Source organism: Sitodiplosis mosellana, unplaced genomic scaffold, assembly GCF_009176505.1.
Source record: "Sitodiplosis mosellana isolate CC-2019 unplaced genomic scaffold, AAFC_SMos_1.0 Smas_scaffold_6162, whole genome shotgun sequence".
Classification (NCBI taxonomy): Eukaryota; Metazoa; Arthropoda; class Insecta; order Diptera; family Cecidomyiidae; genus Sitodiplosis; species Sitodiplosis mosellana.
The window spans coordinates 1,753,066-1,776,524 of NW_022601403.1; the positions used below are offsets into that span (position 1 = coordinate 1,753,066).

The window sequence follows — 23,459 nt, forward strand, 5'->3', positions numbered from 1 at the left end:
ACTAAAAATCGAAAAGATGTCATGTCAAAATGTGACATGATGAAAATTGATGGAACACGTCAAAATGGTGGCCCATTTCAGAAATGCAATTCCTTTGAGATATTTATTTATAAATGCATATATGGAAATGGACGCATCAAACCGTCCGAATCGACCTTTTGCATTATTAACAGTTTATCTCCATCCATTTTACAAGCATAAATGATATCGGTACGAGAATTTGATTCGTTTGCTTGTGGGAACAAGAATTACAAAAGACGCTTCTTCTTCTTCTTATATTTTTACATTTTGTCTTCCGAAGGAGCAATCCTATAGTGTAAAGTTCCTACAATGTAGGATTGCTACAAAAGTAAGGAATGAACATGAATTCCGTTGCAAATGCAGTATTATTTTTAGAGGGTGTCATGAGTATGTCAATCTTAATACTCTAAGCAATTTAAATGCAAAACCATTTCGATTGATTGGTCGAGTGGACTCCATTCGATTTGGTTGAACCGACTCGAATGCTGGCAAATTGGTAAAGTTGAGAGAACGCACACTGCTGACAGCTTTTTCTGTCGTGTCTAGTGAAAAAGTTTTGGTTACTCTTTTTGACACTTATGGGAAAAAATAAAAGGCTTAAGGAAAACGCAGTAGAAAACAAGAAAAAAATCCCCAAGACAAACGCAGCAAAAGACGAGTAAAATCGCTCAAGAAGAATATTCCAAAGAATAATTTCCAAAAGAAGTCGGAAGAAATGATAAAAAACACTCATATCTTTCTCTGCTGTGGCTGGTGCGATGTGTTTGACACACAGGATAAAAGCACATATCTCACTCAACATACACACACATACACGGCGGCGTAGAATGCAACAAAATAAAGATTTCCATTCGGCGTCGCCGGAAATCGGTTTTGGGCCAGCCACACATAAAAACATTGTATCCATTTCGATATTGCAATTCCGTTCCGTGAACCCCGTTCGCACACAACACCGCACCATTTACGTGCTGGTTGTTCTTTTTTTTGTCTTCGTCTCTCACTTGAAGCGGTCGTAAATTGGGAATTACTTTGGTGTTTCCCATTCGATGAAATGGAATAAAGAGAGCGTTAACATTGCTGCAAGCAGCAGATGAAAGGGACTTTGTTCCATCTTCGTGCTGGCTGTTGTTTTTTGCAAGACGATTTTGGAGAAGATACACACATGGTTGCATGGTTTCTGGAATTCTATCATTCGCTTGCATACACACACACACACATGCCAACCGAACGACCGACACAGGAGAGATATTCCACGTTTTTTGAATAAAATATATGGAAGAAGAGAAAAAAAACACGAGCGGATTGCCGTCCAATGGAATCGAACATGTAAATTTCATGTAAAAATAAATGAAAAACGGGTGTTTTGTGCTGATAGCGCAATGACAGTCATCTACCTTTTGTGCAGCAAGCACACATGTTGTTCAGCTACCGATATACCCGAAAGCGAACCCGGTTTATTTTTTGCATCGACAATTTTGGTGTTCGGTTGAAGTATTACTTTCAAATGAATTTTGTCAGTGATAGTGGTCGTTGTGGCGTTGGTTAGCACTTCACGTCATAATTACATCGAATTGCATTTGGTCCGTGTTGATGAATTTAATGCGAAATTAAATGAATTGCTAACAATGTTGCACACATTTCGGATTATCGGTTGCGCCATGGCCAAAGCGTATTTTCGCCTGTTCAAAGCGAACAACTATGGAGGACACGGTTGGAGGGAAAGAGGCTAGAAATTGTGAATTTTCCAATTCATTTTGAATGAAAACAATTGATGAAAATGGCCATAGCGGCAAGAAAAGAACAAAAGCAACGAGAGTTGTGTGGTGCAAACGGTTGAGATGTGTGTAGCTTAAAATAATTTACTCAGTTTACAATTGAGTGGTGGAAACTATACCCCAAGGTAATAAAACCAAGAGAGAAAAAGAGTGCATGTGTGTGTATAGATGTTGGCCAACAATTGATGAGCCAAGCAGAAGAATGCACAAAACGGACGAATGAAGAGAGAAAAAAACAACAACAACGACAAAACTAAAATGAAAATCGTAAAAAAAAAACGAACGACAAACGAACAAAACTCACGAACGGGATGAATATAAAATGGTCCGTCGAAAATGATGCCGTTGGGAATCCGTTTCTTCCTGTGCACGCTTTGCTATTCTGTGTTACCCATTGGCAAAGAATTCGCTCTTATTACTGTTGATCTCCAATTTTTATGTGTTTTAACCTTTTGTTTGGATGTTACTCACCCTCGTGATGTAATAATAAATGCAATGACGTGAAAATTTACTGACCGAGTTCTGCATACTACGAACAACGTGGACGAATCGAATTTCGTGACAAAATGAAGCGGAAACGCATCGAAAACAAAAAAAAAAAAACAAAACAACTATTATAACAGCAAAGAAAATCAACAGCGATAAATTTGTTGTTGCTCACGATTATATCGTCAAAAAGGCGCAGCGAGCAAATGGATACGAGGGTGATATAGGCAAGCAAAAGTGCTTCGAATATGGCTAATATATGTTAATAAACGTTTTTCATTATTCGCCATATCACTGGACGTTTGAAATCGTTAAACTGACGTATTACAAGGAATGGAAGAGCTGATGTTGCTGAAAAATAATGCATAACAACAGCAGTGGCAGTAACAGTAGCAGTACCAGCAGCGACGACTCGGACACATTGGCTAAGCCCAATTTGGCTTTCGTAAAGAACAAAAGAGTAGAAACGGATTCTCTATTTGAGAAAGAAAATGGCCGAACAAGTGAGAGAAAGACCAAAAGAAAGATATCAGACGAAATGGGGTGAGGCGAGGCGAGAAAGAAACATATCGAAATTACATGCCGACAAAAGTGAACTCATCGAAAACTGTAATGGGCTATGAAATGGGAAATGCACGTAAAATAAATATCAACGATATAACACAAACACACAGAGCAAGAGAGAGAGAGAGAGAGAGAGAGAGAGAGATTGAGACTGGAACAAAAGTAAAACACAAATAAAAAGCGACCAAGTTGGAAAAGATAAACGCATAAAAAGTTTAGCTATTATTATATTTATACATATTATAGTTGTAATATGTATTTTAATACGCTACTTTTTCGAATTGTGTGCGTTTTTTTTGCTCGTGTTTTCTGGTTTTCGTTTGTTCGTTGGTTCGTTCGTTTGTTGGTTCGTTCTTTCGACCAAAAGAGAGAAAGAGAGGTAGATATAGAAAGAATGTGAGAAAACTCGCTTTTCGTGCGTTTCTTCTGGTTTGTATCGTTCTTTATTTCATATCATTCACCTCTATTTGCATCGCCGAATTTGTCGTCATGGTCGTCGTCGTCGTCGTTCTCTAATCATCGTCGTAGTCGTTATCAAAACGGGAAATGTTGTCGCATTTTCGGTAGAGCCGCCAACACTCATCATAATCACTAACTACTACCAATAGAGTGGAAAACTCTTGTCAAACCACATATAATATGGCATTGTACGGCGCTCGTTGTCGTCTAATTGTTTGCCAAAGTAGCAAAGTATGAAAGCGACAGAAGAAAGTTGTTGCCGAAAGATAACAAAACAGTGGACGAAGAAGGTTGGGTGCGCATGATGTGCGCGCACAACACAATGTTTGGCCATAAAACATTTTAATCGCTTTTTAATTGCCACTGTCTAATATATTGGACGATCGACGACAACAATCGAAACAATTTTTTCTTTCCTTTTTGCCAAGCTTCTTTTTTTCTGCCGTCCTCTACGTATTTGCATCTAAGAGTGATTCATTTCGTTGGAGGATGCAATATGTTTACTTCTAATCGGTTTATGCCTTTTGGCTGTACATTGCGGTGCGGCCGTGTGCTTTTTGGCTGGCACTTTGACCGAAAATAGAAAAAAAAAATACTAGAAAAGTCTGAAATGAGCAGCCAAATATGGCCGCAGTACACACACACACACAGAGACAGACAGGGAGAATCAGACTATATGTAGCAAATGGTAGCCAAATCATAATTTATGTGCCAACCATAACAACATACTAATCGCATTTTGCCATTTCTCTCTCTCTCTCTCACTCACACACAAAATATCATAATTTTAAACACATCGTGAATGCATCATAATAAGAAATTATTGCGGTGTAGCTCCGATGATTACTCTCTGTGAATGCGACGATATGTTTGGCAAAACTTTTCACAGATGTTCAACGGATTTTGCTGTTGTTATTGTCGTTTTTTTTCATACTCGGCGTTGTCTTCTTGTTATTGGCGGCCGCTTCCTGAATGAAAGAGAGAGGGAGAGTGGGAGAGTGGGAGCACAAACACGAATTTTCTCATTTAAAGCCAAAAATGAGCTCCTCATTTCATAAATATGTACACAACACATATTTGCTAGATTCAAGTTTTGCGCATTTTTAGCGCCTGTGGCAACGTTTGTTGGACTCGACGAACAAAATCAGTCTAGTGGCAGCAATATTATGCCACTGCGGCCCCTTCAAGATTCTTCCTCTCTCTCTCTCTCTATCGTTTATTACACTGGATTTTTTGACCAACGCACAATTTTGGCAGAAGCATTGCATCCATGATGAAGTTTTCCTCCATATCCCAACGCCCGTAACGACTATTAACGAAACATTTTCCCTTTAATACCATTCGAAAAATGTATCGCCAGTTTTCGATGTGCTGTGTGTGTGTGTGTGTGCGTTCGTTTTTTTTTGTCGGAGGGTTGACGCTATTCGTTCCATTATTATGGGCTTTTCGGCCCATATGATGTACAGTATATTTGGTTTTTGTTTCGTATTTGTTTTAACGATTATTTTGCCGCTTATTAGAAAAGTTGCAGCATTTTTTGTGTGTGTATATGTGTGTGTGTGTGTTGGCGAGTTTGGATTTGCAGCAGCGGGCACGGATGAGCAGATGAGCACGCGCGCGCCCGTGCTTACCAGTCAATTCTTGATATCGTTGGCATTTTCGATCGAGAAATTAGAAATCGGATTTGCGTTAGGCAATATTAAAAACTCTGCGACTATGGCGTTTTTAGGCACAACACAATCATGCAGCCCAACTAAAATACCTCTTCATTAATGCGAATTCTAAGTTGGGAAAGTATTTGCCAAGTTTGCGTCAAACGTTGGAAGCGCAAAATTGCTCTTTTTCTCTCTCGAAGAAGAGCGGGAGAGCGATGGAGAGACGTATATTTGGTTCGATCTTCACGGTTACCACGTTGCTACCACTCCATAGATATTTTTTTGCTCTCTTTCTATCTGGTTGCCAACCACATAAATGTCTTTTGGATGTTATAGCGGCTCTTTTTGTTTTATTCCTCGGTTGAAATGCATCATGGCTTTTTTTTCGCAGTACGTCGACCGGACTTGTGTTTTTCTCTCCTAGCCTTCTCTGCTTCTCTCTCTATTCCTGCCTCCTGTCCTTTTCTACCTCTATCTCTCTTTGTATGTATGCCTCTGTCTCACTCTCAATTTTCTTTCGTTATTTCCGGCTTTTCAATTTTGAAAAACAAGTTAAAACAATAAATACCAACGAACGCATAATAATAATAATACCAAACGGCGTTGACAATGGCATGAAAAAAGCAACCGGCTAAATGGGAAACAACATTAAATATTTGCTGGTGCAGTGTCGTGCATTTTGAATACGACGACTACTTTAGCGGTGGAATGTTTTTGCGTTGCCATCGTTGCCGCTATTTTTGTCGCTTTCCATTCACATTCCTTCGGTGCGGTGTGTGTCTCTCTCTCTCTCTCTCTCTGTGTGTAGTTTTTTTCGTCTTCGTGTCTTTTGTATTCGAGCCGGTAAGTTTTTTGTTTTGTTGTTGCGTTGCGCTTTTCTTGGATTTTAATTCGATTGTTTGTGTTTTTTGTTTGCGTTTATCTGGGATTTAAAATGAATGAAAGTTGAACAATAGTCCATGTGCGGTAAGCGAATAATGGTAATCGGATCGGACATATAAACACACATACAATTGTGTGGTGCGTTCGCGAGAGACCCAGCATCCGAACGGGCAATAGAAAGCGAAAGAATTCAGCGAAACAAGTACACACACAATTTCTATTTAAAAGTAATTAAAAACCTTCTTAGCTTTTATTGTTTCACTTTTTTTTCCTCGTCGCTTTATACATTTTATACTCTTACAAAGCCCCTTACCCCAGTTTTCGGTGAATGTATTTCTGTAAACTGGAAATCGATTTTTCGCTCATTCGTAAACAGCCGCAGCGAAATAGTAGAAAACAAAAATGAAGACGAACTTTAATTTCGAAAAACATTTCAAGCAGTTGGTACTAGAGAAGGTAGAAAGGGAGTACACATACATACAAAATCGGCAAATAAGGAGCTCAACGGTGCGATAGAACTCTGGCTGTGTAAATATTTCGTTCGAGAAATTCGGGGTGGAGGTGGCAGAAAAAAAAATGCAAGTGGACTTCAAGCTTCGGTAATCGAAACGGAATGCGATGATGAGAGTAGTAAAAAGAAGAGAAGAAACGGAACCAACTGACACACGCCCAATAGACAGGTATGCGAACGCGCTTCGAACAGCAAACAGAGGGCAACAGAAAAAAACAACAACACAATGAACGATAAAGAAGCAACAACCAAAAGATAGTAGCAGCTTTTGGACATTAAAAGACGCTGTTGTTGCTTTTTTTTATTCGGTGTGTATCTATTTGTGTGTGTGTGTGTGTGCTTGGATGCCGATGCAAAAGGTGAGCAATAAAAAGAGATTGTTTAACAAAACTCATTGAATGCACCGTTTCTTTCTTTTCATTTCGCCTCTTGTTCGTCTTTCCCGTTCAAATGGAATGGTTTGAGCATTGTCACTCGAGCAATGGCTTCCGCCTTTATTCAGAACATGTCATGTTCGGTACGAGAGGGGCGCCCAGTTCAGTGCTAATCTCATACGTATTGGTTTCGTATTCTTTTCGGCTGCAATTTACACTTGAGTTGTAATTCATGTGACACAGAAGAAGCAGCAGCAACGGCAACTGTAAGCACAATATCAAAAGCAGCTAAGAGAAAATGCAATAAATTCGAGCCAACATCTACCGTGTCCAGCACAAGCCAATTTATTTGCTACTCTTTTGCTTGAGACACTTTCCTTTGTATGTGTGTGTGTGTGTGTTTATTTGTCGCCAAACGCTTCACATCGTCCATTGGTGACTCGATTTTTTTCATTCTCGCAGCTACAGCTGCTGTTGCATGCCCCGTAATTATTTCATAAGTGCAAGATAAGAGTATTTGTAATCACACTTGAAATGGCAATAAAATTGATTGCAATATTTTTGTGCAACGATTTTCATCCCAACGCCAGTCGAATTACTTCATTTCAGTTGACTTTCGAGGCGACGACGGTGATGGTGACGGCAAAGGCAACGGCGACAATTGGAGGTAGGGACTGATCAAATTGTTGCCGAGTTTCATCTCGAATATGTTTACCTTGTTCGAGGGCATTTTTCCACTCGGTTTGACATTGGCACAAGCATAAGGCGAATCATTTGAATGGCAATCGCCGTAAAATTGTAGTCGCAATTTAAATTGAAGCATTTCAAAAATTTGCCTCGTGTCTTTTGGCCGAAAACGCCGTGACAGAGGGCGAGGGGGAGAGAGAGAGTAAAAACGAGTATTTTTTTAATTCGATAAAAATACACTTGTGCCGGAGTTTTGTTCTATAAATGGGATTTAATGTAATTTTAATGCAACGAGTTATAAAATTACTTTGTTCCATGGTCAACTGCATCAAAGCCCCGGACCAACCACTTTCCATTCGCAGAACATGTAACAAATGTGACTCGTGTGTATGTATCGCTGGTACAAAACTGGCCTTGGCCACCGAACATCGAAATTCTTTCTTATTTTTCCGCCCGTGCTACGAACGGTTTGTAAGAATTTTTCTTGTTTTGCGTGACATGAAGAGTAGATTTTTGGGTGTATGTGTGTGTGTCAGGCAACAAAACGTGTGCACTCTCGGAAAAACAGTAAATTCACATTTGTTGCTCGCTGCCTTCGTCGTCGTCGTCGTCGTCGTCGTCGTCCTCTCGTCGTCGTCTTCGTCGTTGTTGCCTCACACTCGGCCATCGTTCGGTCCAAACTAATAAACCCAACGACTCACGATGCGAATAATAAAAACAACAATGTATACAATCCAAGTTTTATGCGCTACGAGTGGAATTTTGTTGCAGCAGCAGCAGCAGCAGCAAAAATAGCTACCGCCAACTTTCGACCGAAAAATGCCATCGGAACAGTATCCATTAGCAGCTGTCCAAGTCCACTTAAGATGACAATTATTCCATACATTACGATATCCTTCCCGGTTTTCAAGCATGTAATTTTTATCTCTTGCACCATCCCAAAGCAAACACACATTCCAAACGAACGACCGAAGTGGTAGTAGCAACAACAATGTTTGGTAACGCGAGCACACACACACACCATTGAGCCGAATTGGAATGAAGTATAGATTCAGAGAAGAGTTTAGATGGAATAAGCAATGGAATTGAGTTTGGTACCAGATGGAATGGGAAGATGATGAGGAAATAAGGAAAAAATATGAGATAAAAAAGGAAGAATGGTTCAAAAAGGGTGGGTTAGGAGAAGAAAAAAGGTTTACCTCCCAATGATGGGAAGAACGAGAAGAAGAATAAGGAAGGAAAGAGGAAAATTTCGAAAAGAACAGAGAAAACATTAAGAACACGTAAGACGGGGCGCTTGGAGGTGGAAACTAAGGATAGAAAATGAAGAGAACGAGAAAAAAAACCGGAAAAACTACGAGAAATCCAGGAAAAAATAGGTACAGACAGACAGAAATGAACGAAAGGAATCCAGTCGAAATGAGCAAAGGAAAACTCTATTTTGTTTTCTCAGTCGACTGTTTTTATGACAACGACAAAAGTATAGTGTGTGTAACCAGGCTGTAGCTTAAATATGAATTTCCATCGTATCATTCGCATTGCATTTTGCGATGCGGCCCAAACTCTCTAATTAATTCAATTGATAAATCGTGTGCGTTGTGGTCAAAATACGCTGTGTGTGCGTTATAAGCGCTCAACCTCAATGTCATGTAAATTATGTTTTAACGAGTTCGAATGTGCATGTAATTTGACTTTTTATTGGGCTCACATTGGCGCGCGATTGCCATTTGATTCATTTAATTCGTTTATGGTTAATTTTATATACTTTTTTCCTATTTCATCCTCATCCCATCCATTTTGGCACTCTCTGTCGCTGCGTTTGGACGAGGAGCGATAAAGTGGTGGCTGGTCGTAGAAAAAAAAAGTACGCCGCAAACTTATTTAATTACAAAGTTATGGATATTCTTGTGTGTGGCTCAATAAAGTAGTGTGTAATACACACTGTGTATGTATGTGAGTCTATGGCGAGAGCGCGACCAGACAATGAACCAGAAAAATGGCTCGTTTCAGCAACATTATATGGGGGATTTGGTTTCAAATTTATGTTTATGCTGTTTATTGAAAAAAATAAAGCGCTTCTTCGTTCATGCAATATGCGGTGCATGTAAAATGCCATGCTGTTGTTGGTGCATTCGCTGTTTTTTTCGATTTGTTTGTTTTAAACAACAATAACAAAAAAAATGGATTTATTATTTACAAAAAGTGTGCACGCGAGAGAGAGAGAGAGAGAGGAAAACACAGACACACAGCATCCGATTGAAAAGGGTTCGGCGGCGAACGGAGAAGATGCAATGTCGGCCATATTTAAATCGTTAGCTAATGTGAAATTATGTGGCGAAAGCAGTAAAAATCAATGAGATCATCGTTGTAAATTAAAACCCAAACGCAATCATTTTTATTTATTTGTTTTTCCGTTCCACCACGAGCTCGCCCATATACATATTCTATCTTTTTTTCGGTACGCGTTGTTCAATAATAATAAAAGCGAATATAAATTTCGTTCATTATTTTAAGGCGCATCGTAAAAAAGCACGCAACAATTTTTTTTTGTCGGTTTTGTCGTCATCGTCATCGTTGTAGTCTACGTTTTAGAGCTCATCTCATTTAGCGGGTGAGACATTTTGGAGGTGGGGTGCAAGACGGAAGGTCTCTCTTCGAAATATTGATGATTCAGATTTTACTCGAATCCGTCACCGTGGCCCCCATGGGGATGATTACCAAGTCGCGACAAGTCGAAATTCGTTTTCAAGCGAAAAAGTGTGAGGGAAAGCGAAAGAAAGCGACAAAGATAGAGACAGAGAGAGAAAGAGAGAGTGAAAGAGCAAAACAGCGAGTGTTAAAAAACTTTATCTGAATTTATTTCGGCATATGACTACTATACACACTAGATCGATCAAAGATAGATGATTGTGACGTGTTTTTGATTTCTTGATTCACAAATGTTCCAGCATCCACCATGTATACACACCCACCCACATACACACAGCAGGAGATATATGCAATAAACGAAAATGATGTTTGACTTTTGTTTTGATGCGTCGAAAGTATTGCAATAAAAATTCCAACGGCATATCAAATACCCGTTCCGGATCGGAAAGACGAGACATTGAATGTGTGTATGAGGCAGAAAACAAAAAAAATGAAACGAAGAAAAAACTAACGGTGTTCGATGAGAAGGATGAAATGCATAGATGAAAGTTTATTTGGTACCCCATCAAATCATGTTCGTTTATTCGATTGGGAAATCGAATCCAAACTACTTGACACATTTTGCATGAGCACGAACTGGCGTTCGGTTTTCCTCGAGCTTTGCCCCGTTGCCGTTGCCTGTTATTATGGCAGGTTATTCCGTGTTCATCATAATTTGCACGCGTTCTTCATGCCAAAATATGACCGGATCAATCGAAACAACAACAATATGCCCAGAAAATATGCCCATTCTCTTTCTTTGTCTCTCGTTCACAACACAACTTCGCTCTAGGAAGAGAGAAGAAAAGCCGTTTTCGGATTTTGCATCGAAGGTGATGAACCTGAAAAGTGGCTCCATTTCATTTTTTTCCATTATTCGATGATTGCCTTGGTCGTTTCTGGACAATAACCAAATTCGCACGTACAACCGATAAAATGTTGATGCCCGTTGCTGCTCGTTTTTTTCCCTTTCGATATGATTTTTGTTGTTGTTGTTCTCTTTTCATTTTCAAGCAAAACGACGACGACAACAGAAGAAATTTCGCTTTGCTTTCCCATCCGGAAATCAAAATTCATACCCATTGCATGGATATTTTCCATAAATGCACATTAGCCAGTCATCTCTGTGATTTTTTTGGCCCGACAGAGAAAAAAAAACATGAGCGGAATCGACACTAAATGCTCTGGCATTGGCTAAATATTGATTATGTTCGGCGAACAGATGGGCATGATACGATTGTTTTGAAAAAAACGAGGGAGAGAGCGAGCGAAAGTGGGGAAGACACGGTGACACAATCTTTTTGAATCGGTCGATTTGCATTATGAAGAGGCAGTAGTTCATTTAGTGCCTCACAAAGTGACAATATGCCGGCAAAACAGTGAGATGCGTCGTTGAAGCGGATGTGTGCGTGAGCGCGCGTTCGCTTGAATTTGTCTAATAATAATAAAAATGACAATGATGATGATGATTTTTCGGCGAATGTGTTTCTCTCGCTCTATCTCTCTCTCTCTGACTCTTTGCCTCGCTTACATTGAACTTGCTGCTTGAATCATGGCCATTAGCATTCGTGTCGCGTACACTTATTTCGATTTCTACATTATATGTACATAAAAAATAGATAATAAGGAAAATCGGTCTTCGAAATGCTGTATTCACAGTCATTATTATCATTTTTTCCCGCCCGATGGTATGGCATATTGTGAAAGAACGAACGAACGAGAGCGACTTGGCTCATTGGGTGTCTTCCCATCGATACGCTGCAAAATATGAATGGCCGTGCATTTTTATGAATCAAATGGCACAGAGTTAGAGAGATGATAATTCGGAGTGGTGTGGGAGTGTGTAATTTATCGTTGAACGTGTTGAAATGTACATATCCAAATTGCGTAGCGAGCAGACAAACGAGCAGAAGCGAATAATATGGTAAAAGATCGATGCGATGCGAAAAAAGCAAGTAAGACAGAAAAAGGATAACACACACACACCATACACAATATCAATAACATGAACAGTGGCGAAAGTGGATGCGACAGATGTATGGCATATTAATGATGGAAAACTGAGAGAGAGAGAGAGAGAGAGAGAGAGAGAGAGAGAGAGAGAGAGAGATGAATCAGTGAAAATCAGAGAAACGCGCACGAAGTGACAATTCCATGGAGCGCGATCACATTTCCTGGTTTTAATATTAAATAACTGACGACATAACAACAACTAGCAACTCTTCAACACGTGCACACATACACACAGAAACCAAAACGGCATCTCAATCGAGGGAAAAATAACATGAAAAACGACCAAACGATACACAAACGACGTGTGTTACACAGCATGTTCAATGCACTCACCGAAATCGAATCGATGTGTGCGCGACTGAAGCTTGTCTCATTTCTCAAAATGAATGTGAAATGATGACGATGCTCTTGTTGTAGCCAACCAATCAAACAACCACCTGACAGGTGATTCACACACACACACACACACACACACACAGAGAGAGAGAGAGAGATCAATAAAATGGGAAAACAGATTCATACTACCGCCACCGCTGTTGTTGATTCAACGTACGTGAATTCGTTAATCAGTTCATAAAAATTGAAATGTTATTATTTTGCACAAGAAATGCACGCGAATCAGCAACACACACACCCAATATACTATTGCCATCGTTTTCGTCGTCGTTGTTCGATGCTCAACGATTTTCTTGCCAATGTGAGAATATTATTATTTAACCGGAATTAATATCAAGATATTGATGCTGATTTTCATTGGATTGGCTTGTGTGTTTCGTATACATGGAATTGCAAAATTTGCATCGAATCGAGAACACACACACATGCCATGATTTCCACGAAATGCGCACATATTTTCATAAACAATTTCAGTCGCACATTTTGTGGTTGGTAGAGAAACACTGGCACATTTCCATTGAAATGTATGCATTCATTAGCACATGCTCGAAATGTGTGTGGCGGCACAACTGATGATGCTGCTCGGTTGTTGCCTCCGATTGTATGGTTGGTTTTATGTTTGTGAGAGAGGGAATGTGAGAGAGACAGAGAGTGAGTCGATGTCTTAACATTTTGCCAAATGCAATATTTGAATGAGTGTGTGTGTGTGGATGCTGTTTGCATGCATGAATGCGTTGATTGGCATGATATTGGCGTAAAATTGTGTTTAATGTGAAGTATGTGAGGTATGCAATGCGTGCCATCCCGACCAATTCAAACACAAGCATTTACCACCTCCCTCTCCTTGCTGCCGTCTCCACTGCTGCACTTCGTTCACACACAACTGAGATTCAATACTTTTGCATACAAGATTCCAACCATTCGATTTCTCTCTCATTCTCGCTCCTCACTCGATCCATTTTACTCCTACGATCCGATTTAATATAATAATGCATCCTGAAAACAAACTGAACTCGGCTCACTCTCACTCTGTCGCTCACATTTGGAATGCGCTTTTTCCCGTCCGAATTGGCATGAACGGAAGAGTTGTGATGCAGCAGCCAAAAACCGCACGCATTTATTTGGTATCCATTTGGAATTTCTTTCACCATCCTCCAAAATTGTGTCGTCGTCAATTTTGCGAACAGCGTTTACGAATGAAACCATACGGTTAGTGCAAAAGCATTTATTGCCCTGCCTAACGCGATCGCCATCTGTTCAGTTTGAACATGAAATCAAACAAATTGATCCATACAGAGTTATAATACAACAACATCTCTATATAGAGGAAACGCTGTGGTTCGTTTTGTTCGGCTTATTTTTTTATACACTGCCTTCATTTCCACCGATTCATATATCGGTTGGCAGCTGGAGTCACTTTGTTTGTTTTCATGTTCGCACCGAATAGATGGCGTTTACGTTAGGGAGAGCAATAAATGCTTTTGCACTAAAGGTATGGATGAAACCAACCACATCCACATAAATTTGCCGACACACACACACAGAGAGAGAGATAGGGAGAGAGATTTTCCGGAATCGGCCAAATCGATTGGCCAATTCCGCACTCAAAACCAAAATATGAAAATATATTTTTGGATCGAAATCGTTTTTGGCGATGTTCATTAGTTATATATCATGTGGCCTAAAACTACCGCGACGTTACCTACTATCATGGATGCCGCCTGATATTCGTTTATGCCAATTTCATTGCACACTTTGGATTGAGTCACCAAATTGTACCACATCTCGCTCTTTCTCACACTCATGCCTGCTTGATAAACATTTGATCCCAGCTTCGATCCAGCCCAATTATGCCATTAATGCCAATTTGCTACCTATTATTTCACTGGCCAAATTTCATTGAAAAAAATGCTTGAAATTGCAACTTGTAATTAATTCATGGCGATGTATACGTTCAAATTGGCATGCAATCGATATTCGATTGTTCTAGTATTAAGCCCAATTGCCCAATCGTACCGAATCATCAAATCAGCAACAATGAATGATTGTATTGTTATCGAAAATAGCCTCCGATTAATTCAAAAAAACTCGGTTTGGTTAACCAACAAAAATATGGCCAAGACAAACATATATGTATTTAAATAGGAAAAATAAAAGCTAGGCAGGTACAAAAGCTAGGCTTTTTATGCTAAAATTACGATTTGTTTTTTTTGTACCGAATTATTTTTCTTTATACTGAACAATTTTTCTGTATAAATTACACAGTGTATTGAATGAATTTTCCTGGGATTTTTTTTCCCTTTTGGATATGAAAATTTCAGTACATGTGCATTTCAAATATTTGATAACATTCGTATGAACAAATTCGAGAAAAATTTGAAAAAGCAATTTTCCGCATTTTTTCTGGCACATGCAGTTCAAAAATGATTGCCGGTGCGGTTTTTGCTGGTGACAGGCAAACAAACGGATTTGATGAGCCCAAAAATAATGACCGAAACAAGTTGTTGGTTGTTTCAAACAACCAAAAGCAACCACCAAAGCATCAAAAAAAGTATTGCACATGAACAAACTGACTGGCTGTAATTAATACGACAAAAAATACAATAGCAGTCTTTGAAACAGCCATGGGAAATATCGTTTTAAGGAGTTTTCCTTTTCATTGCAAAAATCAATTTTTTTTCATTTGCAATGGGCTGATGTTTAAATGGCATTCCGTTCCAACAGTCGAGAAGTTTGAGTTTCAATATCGAAATGTCTTCGAATGAAATGATGAAAAATTATCTGTGATTTTCGTAAAAAATTGAAATTCTCGAAAATTTCCAGGAAAAACCAAGCGATCTGATAGTTTTACCCTATCTATTCTAGTATTTGGTTATTTTCAAACATGTCTTCTTCTTTTTCTTTTCCTTTCTTGGAACTTAAAATTCGTTTTAGAAGAAGAACGAACTCCTTTTTCCTCGTGAAAACCCTAAGATTTCTCATGTTCGTTGACGTTCACTTTTATACACTCGTATATAGTTTACGCTCATCTTCGATGCGTTTGGTGTAGTCTCTTTCTCGCTTTTTCAGACCTGAAACACACACACACACACACATGCAAACTTTGTACATAGTTTTTGCACATTTGCGAGGCAAGGAATTTTCATTTATATGTAAATGGCGGGGCATCAAATCAAAGCAACAAAACGCGAGAGCGCCGGCAAATCACCGTGCAAATGCACACAGAATGAGATGGTGTTGTATTTTTTTTTCGGGAGGGAGCGGTAAAAAGCGATTACAACGCGTACTATGACAATGATGATACTCGCGGCAACATCAAAACAAGTCCAACGATTATGATGTTGATAACGCAACAATATCTTTGCACTCACACTCTCCCCCCGCTCTGGCTGTCGCAGTCGTGCTCTATTTGCATGAGACCATTTTGCTAAACCGAACAAGTAGATATGCTGGTTGAAAGTTTACTTTAAATTGTCAGATATATGTATTTTGTTTGGCGGCGCAAAAAAGAGCAAGACATTACAACCAACCGGCAAAGAAGGTGTAAATAAAAATGAGCACAAACTTTGATGCAAAAAAAAACCTCTCTCTCGTTTGCAAATCCACGAACGAACGAACGAACGAACGAACGAACGAGAGAGAGAGAGAGAGAGAGAGAAGAATGCAATACATTTTCGTAACACGTATGATCCGTTCATAAGACGGTTTGCATGCTGTTCAGCAAGTGTTAAATTGATACGAACGCTTGATGGAAATGATTGAGACAACGAGTGCAAACGACATATACACAGAGAGAAAGAGGGAGAGAGTGAAACGATGATGACAATGATGAGCAGCGAAAAGGGCGAAAAAAGATATGACGATAACAACGAAAACCGAGAGACTATGAGTAAAGCGATCAGTACAGACCAGTTGAGAATGTTGCATTTATGCTGTCTGTTTGGCATTAAGAGATTTCGCATTGCGAGAAAATTGTGTGCGCGTATGCTGTGTTTATCTATCTTTATGAGTTTCGTTTTGTTTTTGGATGCCATTAGCGGTTGTTTTGTATGTGTGTGTGTCTTTTTTCGGGGTTTCACTCGGAAAATTGTCGATTTGTGTGAAGGTGAAAATGTGAAGGGAATATTTGCAGTGCAAACCCAACACCACAAATAGTATTCCGAGAATGCGGTTGAAATTTGCATTTTTTCCCTCAAACGTTTCACGCTTAGCGAGAAATTGTTGTTGTTTTTTTTCTACTTCGCACTATTTGTGATTTCATAGATCTTGATTGAGGTGCGTGTGCGAATTTGTTTTTTCTGGTGTAAACCTTTAAATTTTTGGTTTCGTCAATTTGCGTATGAAATGCACACAATTTTGGATTTCAGCATGGTTGTCGACGAAGCGTTTGGCATTGACCTTAAACCACCATCCAACGCTTCCAAATGAATGCACAGGAGGAGGGAGCAACACAGCCACGCACATAACGTATGCAAATACGGCAGGCTGGCTAATTTTTCAATTAAATTCGCAACACACAGCAGACAATATGTGGCTGTATGCAATGTTGCCCGTGTCGATGGGGCACAGCCGACAGAAATATAGCCGAAAGTGAACGGGCTGGATGGCTGGCTGGCGAACGGCAAAAAGTAATTTTAAATTCAATTATTAAATATGATACTATTTACAATTTGTGCGTTATGCGACGCGAGAACAAGATTGAATATGCCAACGAACAGACGAAAGTGAGTAAGAAAGAGAGAGAGAGAGTGTGTGAGGCAAATGGAAGTGGGGGGAAAGATAGACACACAAACAAAGAGTGAAAAGAGCGGGTGGCAAGTGAACGATACGAACGGCAAAAAAAACGATTAAGTTTTAAAAACTTGGCAGCTGTTATTGCTGTTGACTGTGCGCAAAAATAATGCATTTATTCGTTACAGCAACGGTTTCAAAAACATCAAAGAAGCGATTCATCTGTGCATTTATGCTTCTTAATTACATTTTTCCTCGTCGTTTCGCTTATTTTGCACTTTTGTTTCACTCATACTCCCTCTGTGTGTGCCTCCCACTCGTTCTGTGTCTCCGTCAACCGTTCGCTCGATTCTACTCTTGTTGTCTTGCTCTTGCTTTCGTTGGCCGGCTGTGTGTTGTTTTCCCAACAGCCGGGGTTTTGATTGCAATATCCGCGGAAGCTTCAGCATTGGAATGGGTGCAATGGCTGGCGACATTCACGCTCAAACGCACCAGCACAACGGAATGGCATTTATGGCTGGAAGGAATACACCGAGAAATGTGCGGCGTGCGTGTGCCCTCTCCTTCCCGTCGCATCGAGCAATGGCAAAAATTAAAAATGCAATGTCATTTTGCGTTCACTCTTTCACTCGTCTACTCGTTCACACTAAGTTATAGCGTGTTCGCACGCATACTCTCCTGCCCGCCCTTAAGTAATATACGCGCGGGCGCCTGATCGCAAGACAGCAACAAAGTAATGAGATTAATAATAAAATAGTGAACAAGAGGCAAAAGAGAAGAATTGCAACTATAGCGATGCGCTGGGATTTGCGAAACCGAACCAAGAGAAACGAAACCCTCGGATATGGCATCACAGATTATGGACGGAAAGAATTTACTGAAAAAAAAGTAAAAGTACCATTCGTTTGAGTTTGCTGTTTGTTGTTTGGTGGGATTGCGGAAAAATTGGATCGAGCATCACTTTGAAAAATGCATGCAAAAGATAGAAAGAGAAAGAGAGAGAGAGGGAGGTAAAGCATTGTAATGCTTTTTTTGCCGCACAGCAACACAGATTCCAATGAATATATATATATATACAAACTAGCTGCTGCTCTTCGACTTTTCGCAAAGTGTGAATCAATGTTTATATGTGCGGTTCGTGTGCATCTGTTCTTGCCACCCCCCTATTCACCACCTCACACCGCCTCGCTGTCTCGTTGTTTGCTGTGTTGTCGCATTGAGCTTTTGTCGTTGCATTCTTCGCGAAACATTATTGCATTAAATGATTTTCGCGCATAATTTATTTCCCAGTGAAATTCCTTTTCATACTATTGCCATTTTTGTCTTTTCTTCCATTTTATGCTTCGTTTTTAAGCGCGAGCGTGAGCGCTCACTTTGTGTATGTGTATTGTTTGTTGTTATTTGCCATTTTCCATGTCGGTCGTTTCAGACGATTTTCGAGGCGATTGTTGGTGGTATTGTTGCTGTTTCTGTTGCTGATCAGAGGCACGTGAAATGTTCCTTTGTCTTCGTGCATTACGTTTTTGCGTTGGCTCGTTCTCAACTCATTTCTCTGTACTTTGCTACAATATCCCATATCTCAACACTGTTTCGCGCGAACTTATTTCACATTTGTGCCATGATTTGTGGCTTTATCCCATCCCAAATTTAAAGTCAATTTTTATTGCTCTACATAATAGCGGTGCTTGTCTCTTTCTAGCGTAGACGCCATATGTTTCATGCATGCAATCGCAAAAATCGAACGGTTTTCAGCAAAAACGAGCAGGTTTTCGACTTTTCGGAGACAATTAACGATGTATGTCGGTGACTTTTTCATGGGTAAAATCGAATTCAATGATTTTTTTGAACAAAATTTGGTGTCGATGATTTTTTAATGCGAAATATTGGTTCCAATGCGGAGTTTTGTGATCAAAACACATATATTCGTTTTCTTTTTTTGGCATTTGCGTGCGTCAACAACTACGGCTTTTGTTTAAAAACGCAATTTTTCGGTTGTTTTTTTTATTTGATAAAAAAGTTAGGAAAACTTTAGGTCAACTGTCAATTACTATTGAAATCAAAAGTGGATCGCTTTTGAAAAAAATAAACTCAAATGTTTTGAGAGTAATCGAATAAGACCAATTTGATCAAATTTAGAGAAAAAATCGAAAAAAAATGGAAATCAATGGGGCACATACCTGTGTGCGTTCGTTGATGAGCCTTCAAATGTGAGCTCTTTGTGTAGACTTTTTTGCATCCGAGAAATTGACATTTGTGTATCCGGCGCTTTGAATCGGGACTGTGGTCATGTTGTCTTTGGTGATTCTGTTTTGTTTGTGCTGTTGTGGTCGTCGTCACTGAAAATATGCAACGAAAACAAGCGGTTATACCCGAAATTTAACGGAACAGTGTTAGAAATCGTCAAAAATACAAAGGAACAGTGTTGATCGCCAACAATTCGAAGAAAAAGTGTTGAAAACCACTAATAAATCGAACAAAAATTTGAAAAATCATGCGAATTAAATGAAAATTACCCATTAGCGTCGAGTAAAATAAAAGAAGGGGAGAAATGGCAGAGTAAAATAAAAGCCGTTCGAAAAGAAAAGAAAAGAAAATTACCTGCTGCTGGTGTATTGATTGACGTTGTTCGTTGTGCTTGTGTTTGTGTTGGTTGCGGTGCAATAGCCGCTGGAATATTTGGATTGACTTGAATGAAACGGGTGACGCTGACGGAATTTTTACCGCCAGCCGTCGTGAGTCTTACGATGGCACTTCTTGGGAGATGATGATTTGTACCGTTTGTTGTGGCCGATGCCACTTTAAACAGGCCCTGATGCCCGAGCAATGCCAATTCCGCTTCGGTGGTCGGTCGTATCGTTGTTTGTGTGGTGGTTGTTTGCGATTCGGGCGATGATGGTGGCGTTAACGTTGGCAACAGCTCATTTGGATGATGATGATCGGCCACGGTGGATGTGGTTGTGGCACGGGCCACCAGTCGCAATTCAATTGCATTCTCTGTTTTTATTTCGGTTTTTATTTGAATGGGAATTTTACAAAAGTTATTTTCTAATTTTTCTTCACAGCTATCGGAATTCTCTTCATCATCTTCGATTTTCTCCTTTTTCACAACGACCGCACAGCTCAATGCACTGTCCCATGATACACCCGAACACGCTGACGACATTGAACTGGTCGACAGCGAATCCAAATTGTGCTCATGATAGTTTAATTCTTCGAGCAGTCGACACCGAGCGGGTGTCGCAAATAAATCCCATGCCGAATCCAAATCTGTTGGCAATTTCTTGTACGATTGCAATTTTGGCTCATCTTTTAGATATCGCTCCATTTCGTAGCATGTCTGTGGGAAGAGAAAACAAAAACAAAATATTAGCAATCAACAAATGAACTTCAAAAATTGTCGTTCAATCAATAAATGGCTTAAAAATTCATTAAAAATCTAATTTTTCAAGTCATTTGAAATTTTGACATTTTTTGCCTTTTGAAAAAGATCAAATATCAATAAAAAAAAAATTAAATCCATCGAATAGAGTTTCTTTGTGTGTCTTTTGCTACTTTATTCTAAAAACGGTCAGCATTAATTCCTTGGCCGACAGTTTTCATCATAGAAATTTGAAGACTTCAAAAACGTCGAAAACGTGTTACGTGTTCAATGAACACTGTTCATCCAAGACTATACATATCACCTTTGTGCGAATCTTTCGACCATTTTTGTGTATATTTATATTTTTTATATTATATTTTATTTAACACCGCCAAGCTCTGCCTGAATATAATGAGGTTTAAATAAGTGTTTGGCCGGAAAAGAGTGCAAGACTGTTACATCAATTTAAAATAATAATAATTTACACCAATTTAGTACAACTTTCAGTTCTCGCCTCGTTAAAAATCCGCCGTATCATCGTCAATTTTATGAAGCATGAGAGAAAGAAGTCATCATCATGAACCAGATGATTTGTTTGCTTCCAAGAAAAAAAAACACTTTGTGCAATACTCATTCAACCATTTCAAAGCCTAAAGGCACTAGTTCCAAGAATTATAATCGTGCACGATTATAATCGAGAGCGATCGGAGTTTTTGCTATAACTTTCGAACCACTGAACGGATTTTAGCAAATTTTATATTTTTTGAAAGGTGGAATCTTCCTCTTTCAAAAAATGTATTTTTTTTTTTCAAAATTCACCAAGTGGTTTTGACGAATATAGCAAAAATGCTGAAAATCGTTTGAGATTGTGTCACGATTTGCAAATCGTGCCACGATCTTGAACGTATTTCAGCATTTTTGCTATAACTTCTGAACCAATGAATCAATTCTGAGAAAATACACATTTTTTGAAAGAGGAAGATTCCACCTTTCAAAAAATATAAAATTTGCTAAAATCCGTTCTGTGGTTCGAAAGTTATAGCAAAAACTCCGATCGCTCTCGATTATAATCGTGCACGATTGTAATTCTTGGAACTAGTGCCTTAAGCAAACAAATCAACAGCCTGAAAATGTTTCAATTTGAGTCATAACGTAATAAAATCTCGAATTCGTAGCTCCGAGTTATTAGAGCGTTGCAGCCACATAGACGGAGAAAGAGAGATAAAGAGAGCGAGGTAAAAAAATTGTTTGATTTCCCAACCGGTTTTATTTTGCAAATTTCCTACGTCATCCATTCAAACATTCATAACTTGTTGAATTTCAGTGTATGTGCGTGTGTGTATCTGGTGATGTAAAGTAGTAACATATTTCTGTGCCTGACAAATATTTACTCCAAATTTTAATGACTTTGGTAAATGGGATTTTTTTTTTCACCAAATCGTTGGTTGAATAGCGCGCGGGTGCGTATGCTTCCGATAAAATTAATGCAAAAGTAACCGAAACACATACACATGCGATTCCAACAATGTGCATCGGGGAAAAGTAATTGTGTTTGCATTTGGAGTTTTAAAGTGGAACGATTCAGTTGTGTTTCGTGCTGTTTTGCAAAAGTGACTCTTGAGTGGTAAATGAAATCCTTAAATCATGAGGAGATGAAATTAGAAGGAAAAAACGATACAGTAAATAGTCATCATTGCGATTTTACTGTGGAAACAGCGTGAAACAGGCGAGTGTGAGAGAGGAAGAGGGCGACCGAGAGAGGAAAGAGGAGGGAGGGATGCAGAGAGAGTTAGAGAGTGAGATGCAGAGCGCGAATAAGGAAAAAGTACGAGCCGATTTTTGAATTACGGCAAAGGCAGTTGTGATGTATGCATGAAGCAGTGGCGTTTTACCATAAATGTGATGCACGGAATGAAATGCTCGTTTACTCACGAATTGACAATTCACTCATAAAGTGAATGAATTGTACTGGCAACTTGATTAATTTCAACTTGTGCGCTCCAAGTAAATTCATGTGATGTGTGTTGCCACCCATTCGCATCCACTTTGCACATATAAACTAATTTCCCATTCACTCTTTTCGAGTGAAAGCGTTTGCCGTCGCAACTTAGATTGCAACCGAATGATATGTGTGTGTGTGTGTGTGTGGCTTGTCGAATGGAAGTGCACGTAGCGTTTGACAATTCAAAGAAAATTGCAGGCATTTCTTGCGATTTTCATTTTAATCACAGCCTCGAATTGCGTTAAGCACACATGCACACACACTTTCTCTGTCGAGAGGTAGTGATTGTGGCGGTAAAAATGTGTGTATGTGTGGTATGATTCTATGGCAAAAATGGTGTCGGAAAAGCCGAAAATCGGTATCGTTGGTTGCATCCATTTTGTCACTCTGTCGACTTGTTATCACATCCAGTCGTTACGCTAAACACTAAATAACAATGGCTGGATAAATTGGAGGACATTGATTCGTTGGCGCATCGTCGTTTGCAACATGATAGAAAGAGAGGGAAAGCTATAGAGATGGAAGCGCCTCTTACGAATTTTGAATAATGATTACAACCAAATCCTAAAACTTCTTCGAGTGCGCGCATGTAATGCCAAAACTGTTTATTTTCGGGTAATGTTGAAATTAAACATTATAATTCATTTAGAGCACACACAACCAAAAATTTCCGGCATTGCTTGGCACAAAGGCCTTACGTAACGCCAATATAAGCGCACTCTTTCGCTCTGTCTATTTCTCATTCTGTTTTTTCACTGATTCTCTTTCGCTCTCTCTCTCTCCTCCATTTGCCAGTGCATAAAGACACACACAACTCTATTTTTCTCTGTGCCCGAGCTTAGAGTGCATATCGT

The 23,459-nt window shown here is 39.3% G+C and overlaps 1 protein-coding gene across 5 annotated transcripts in view; it reads right to left on the reverse strand.

The window, feature by feature from the left end:
• LOC129574279 (Krueppel-like factor luna) overlaps positions 1-23,459 on the reverse strand; it is a 462,889-nt gene that overhangs the window by 28,553 nt on the left and 410,877 nt on the right. For all 5 annotated transcript variants that reach the window (XM_055456065.1, XM_055456062.1, XM_055456061.1 and 2 more), the window contains exons 3-4: positions 19,841-20,579; positions 19,420-19,578 (exon numbers count right to left, since the gene is read on the reverse strand). In XM_055456065.1, coding sequence (XP_055312040.1) covers positions 19,420-19,578; positions 19,841-20,579 — 898 coding nt within the window. The remainder of the gene's footprint in view (positions 1-19,419; positions 19,579-19,840; positions 20,580-23,459) is intronic.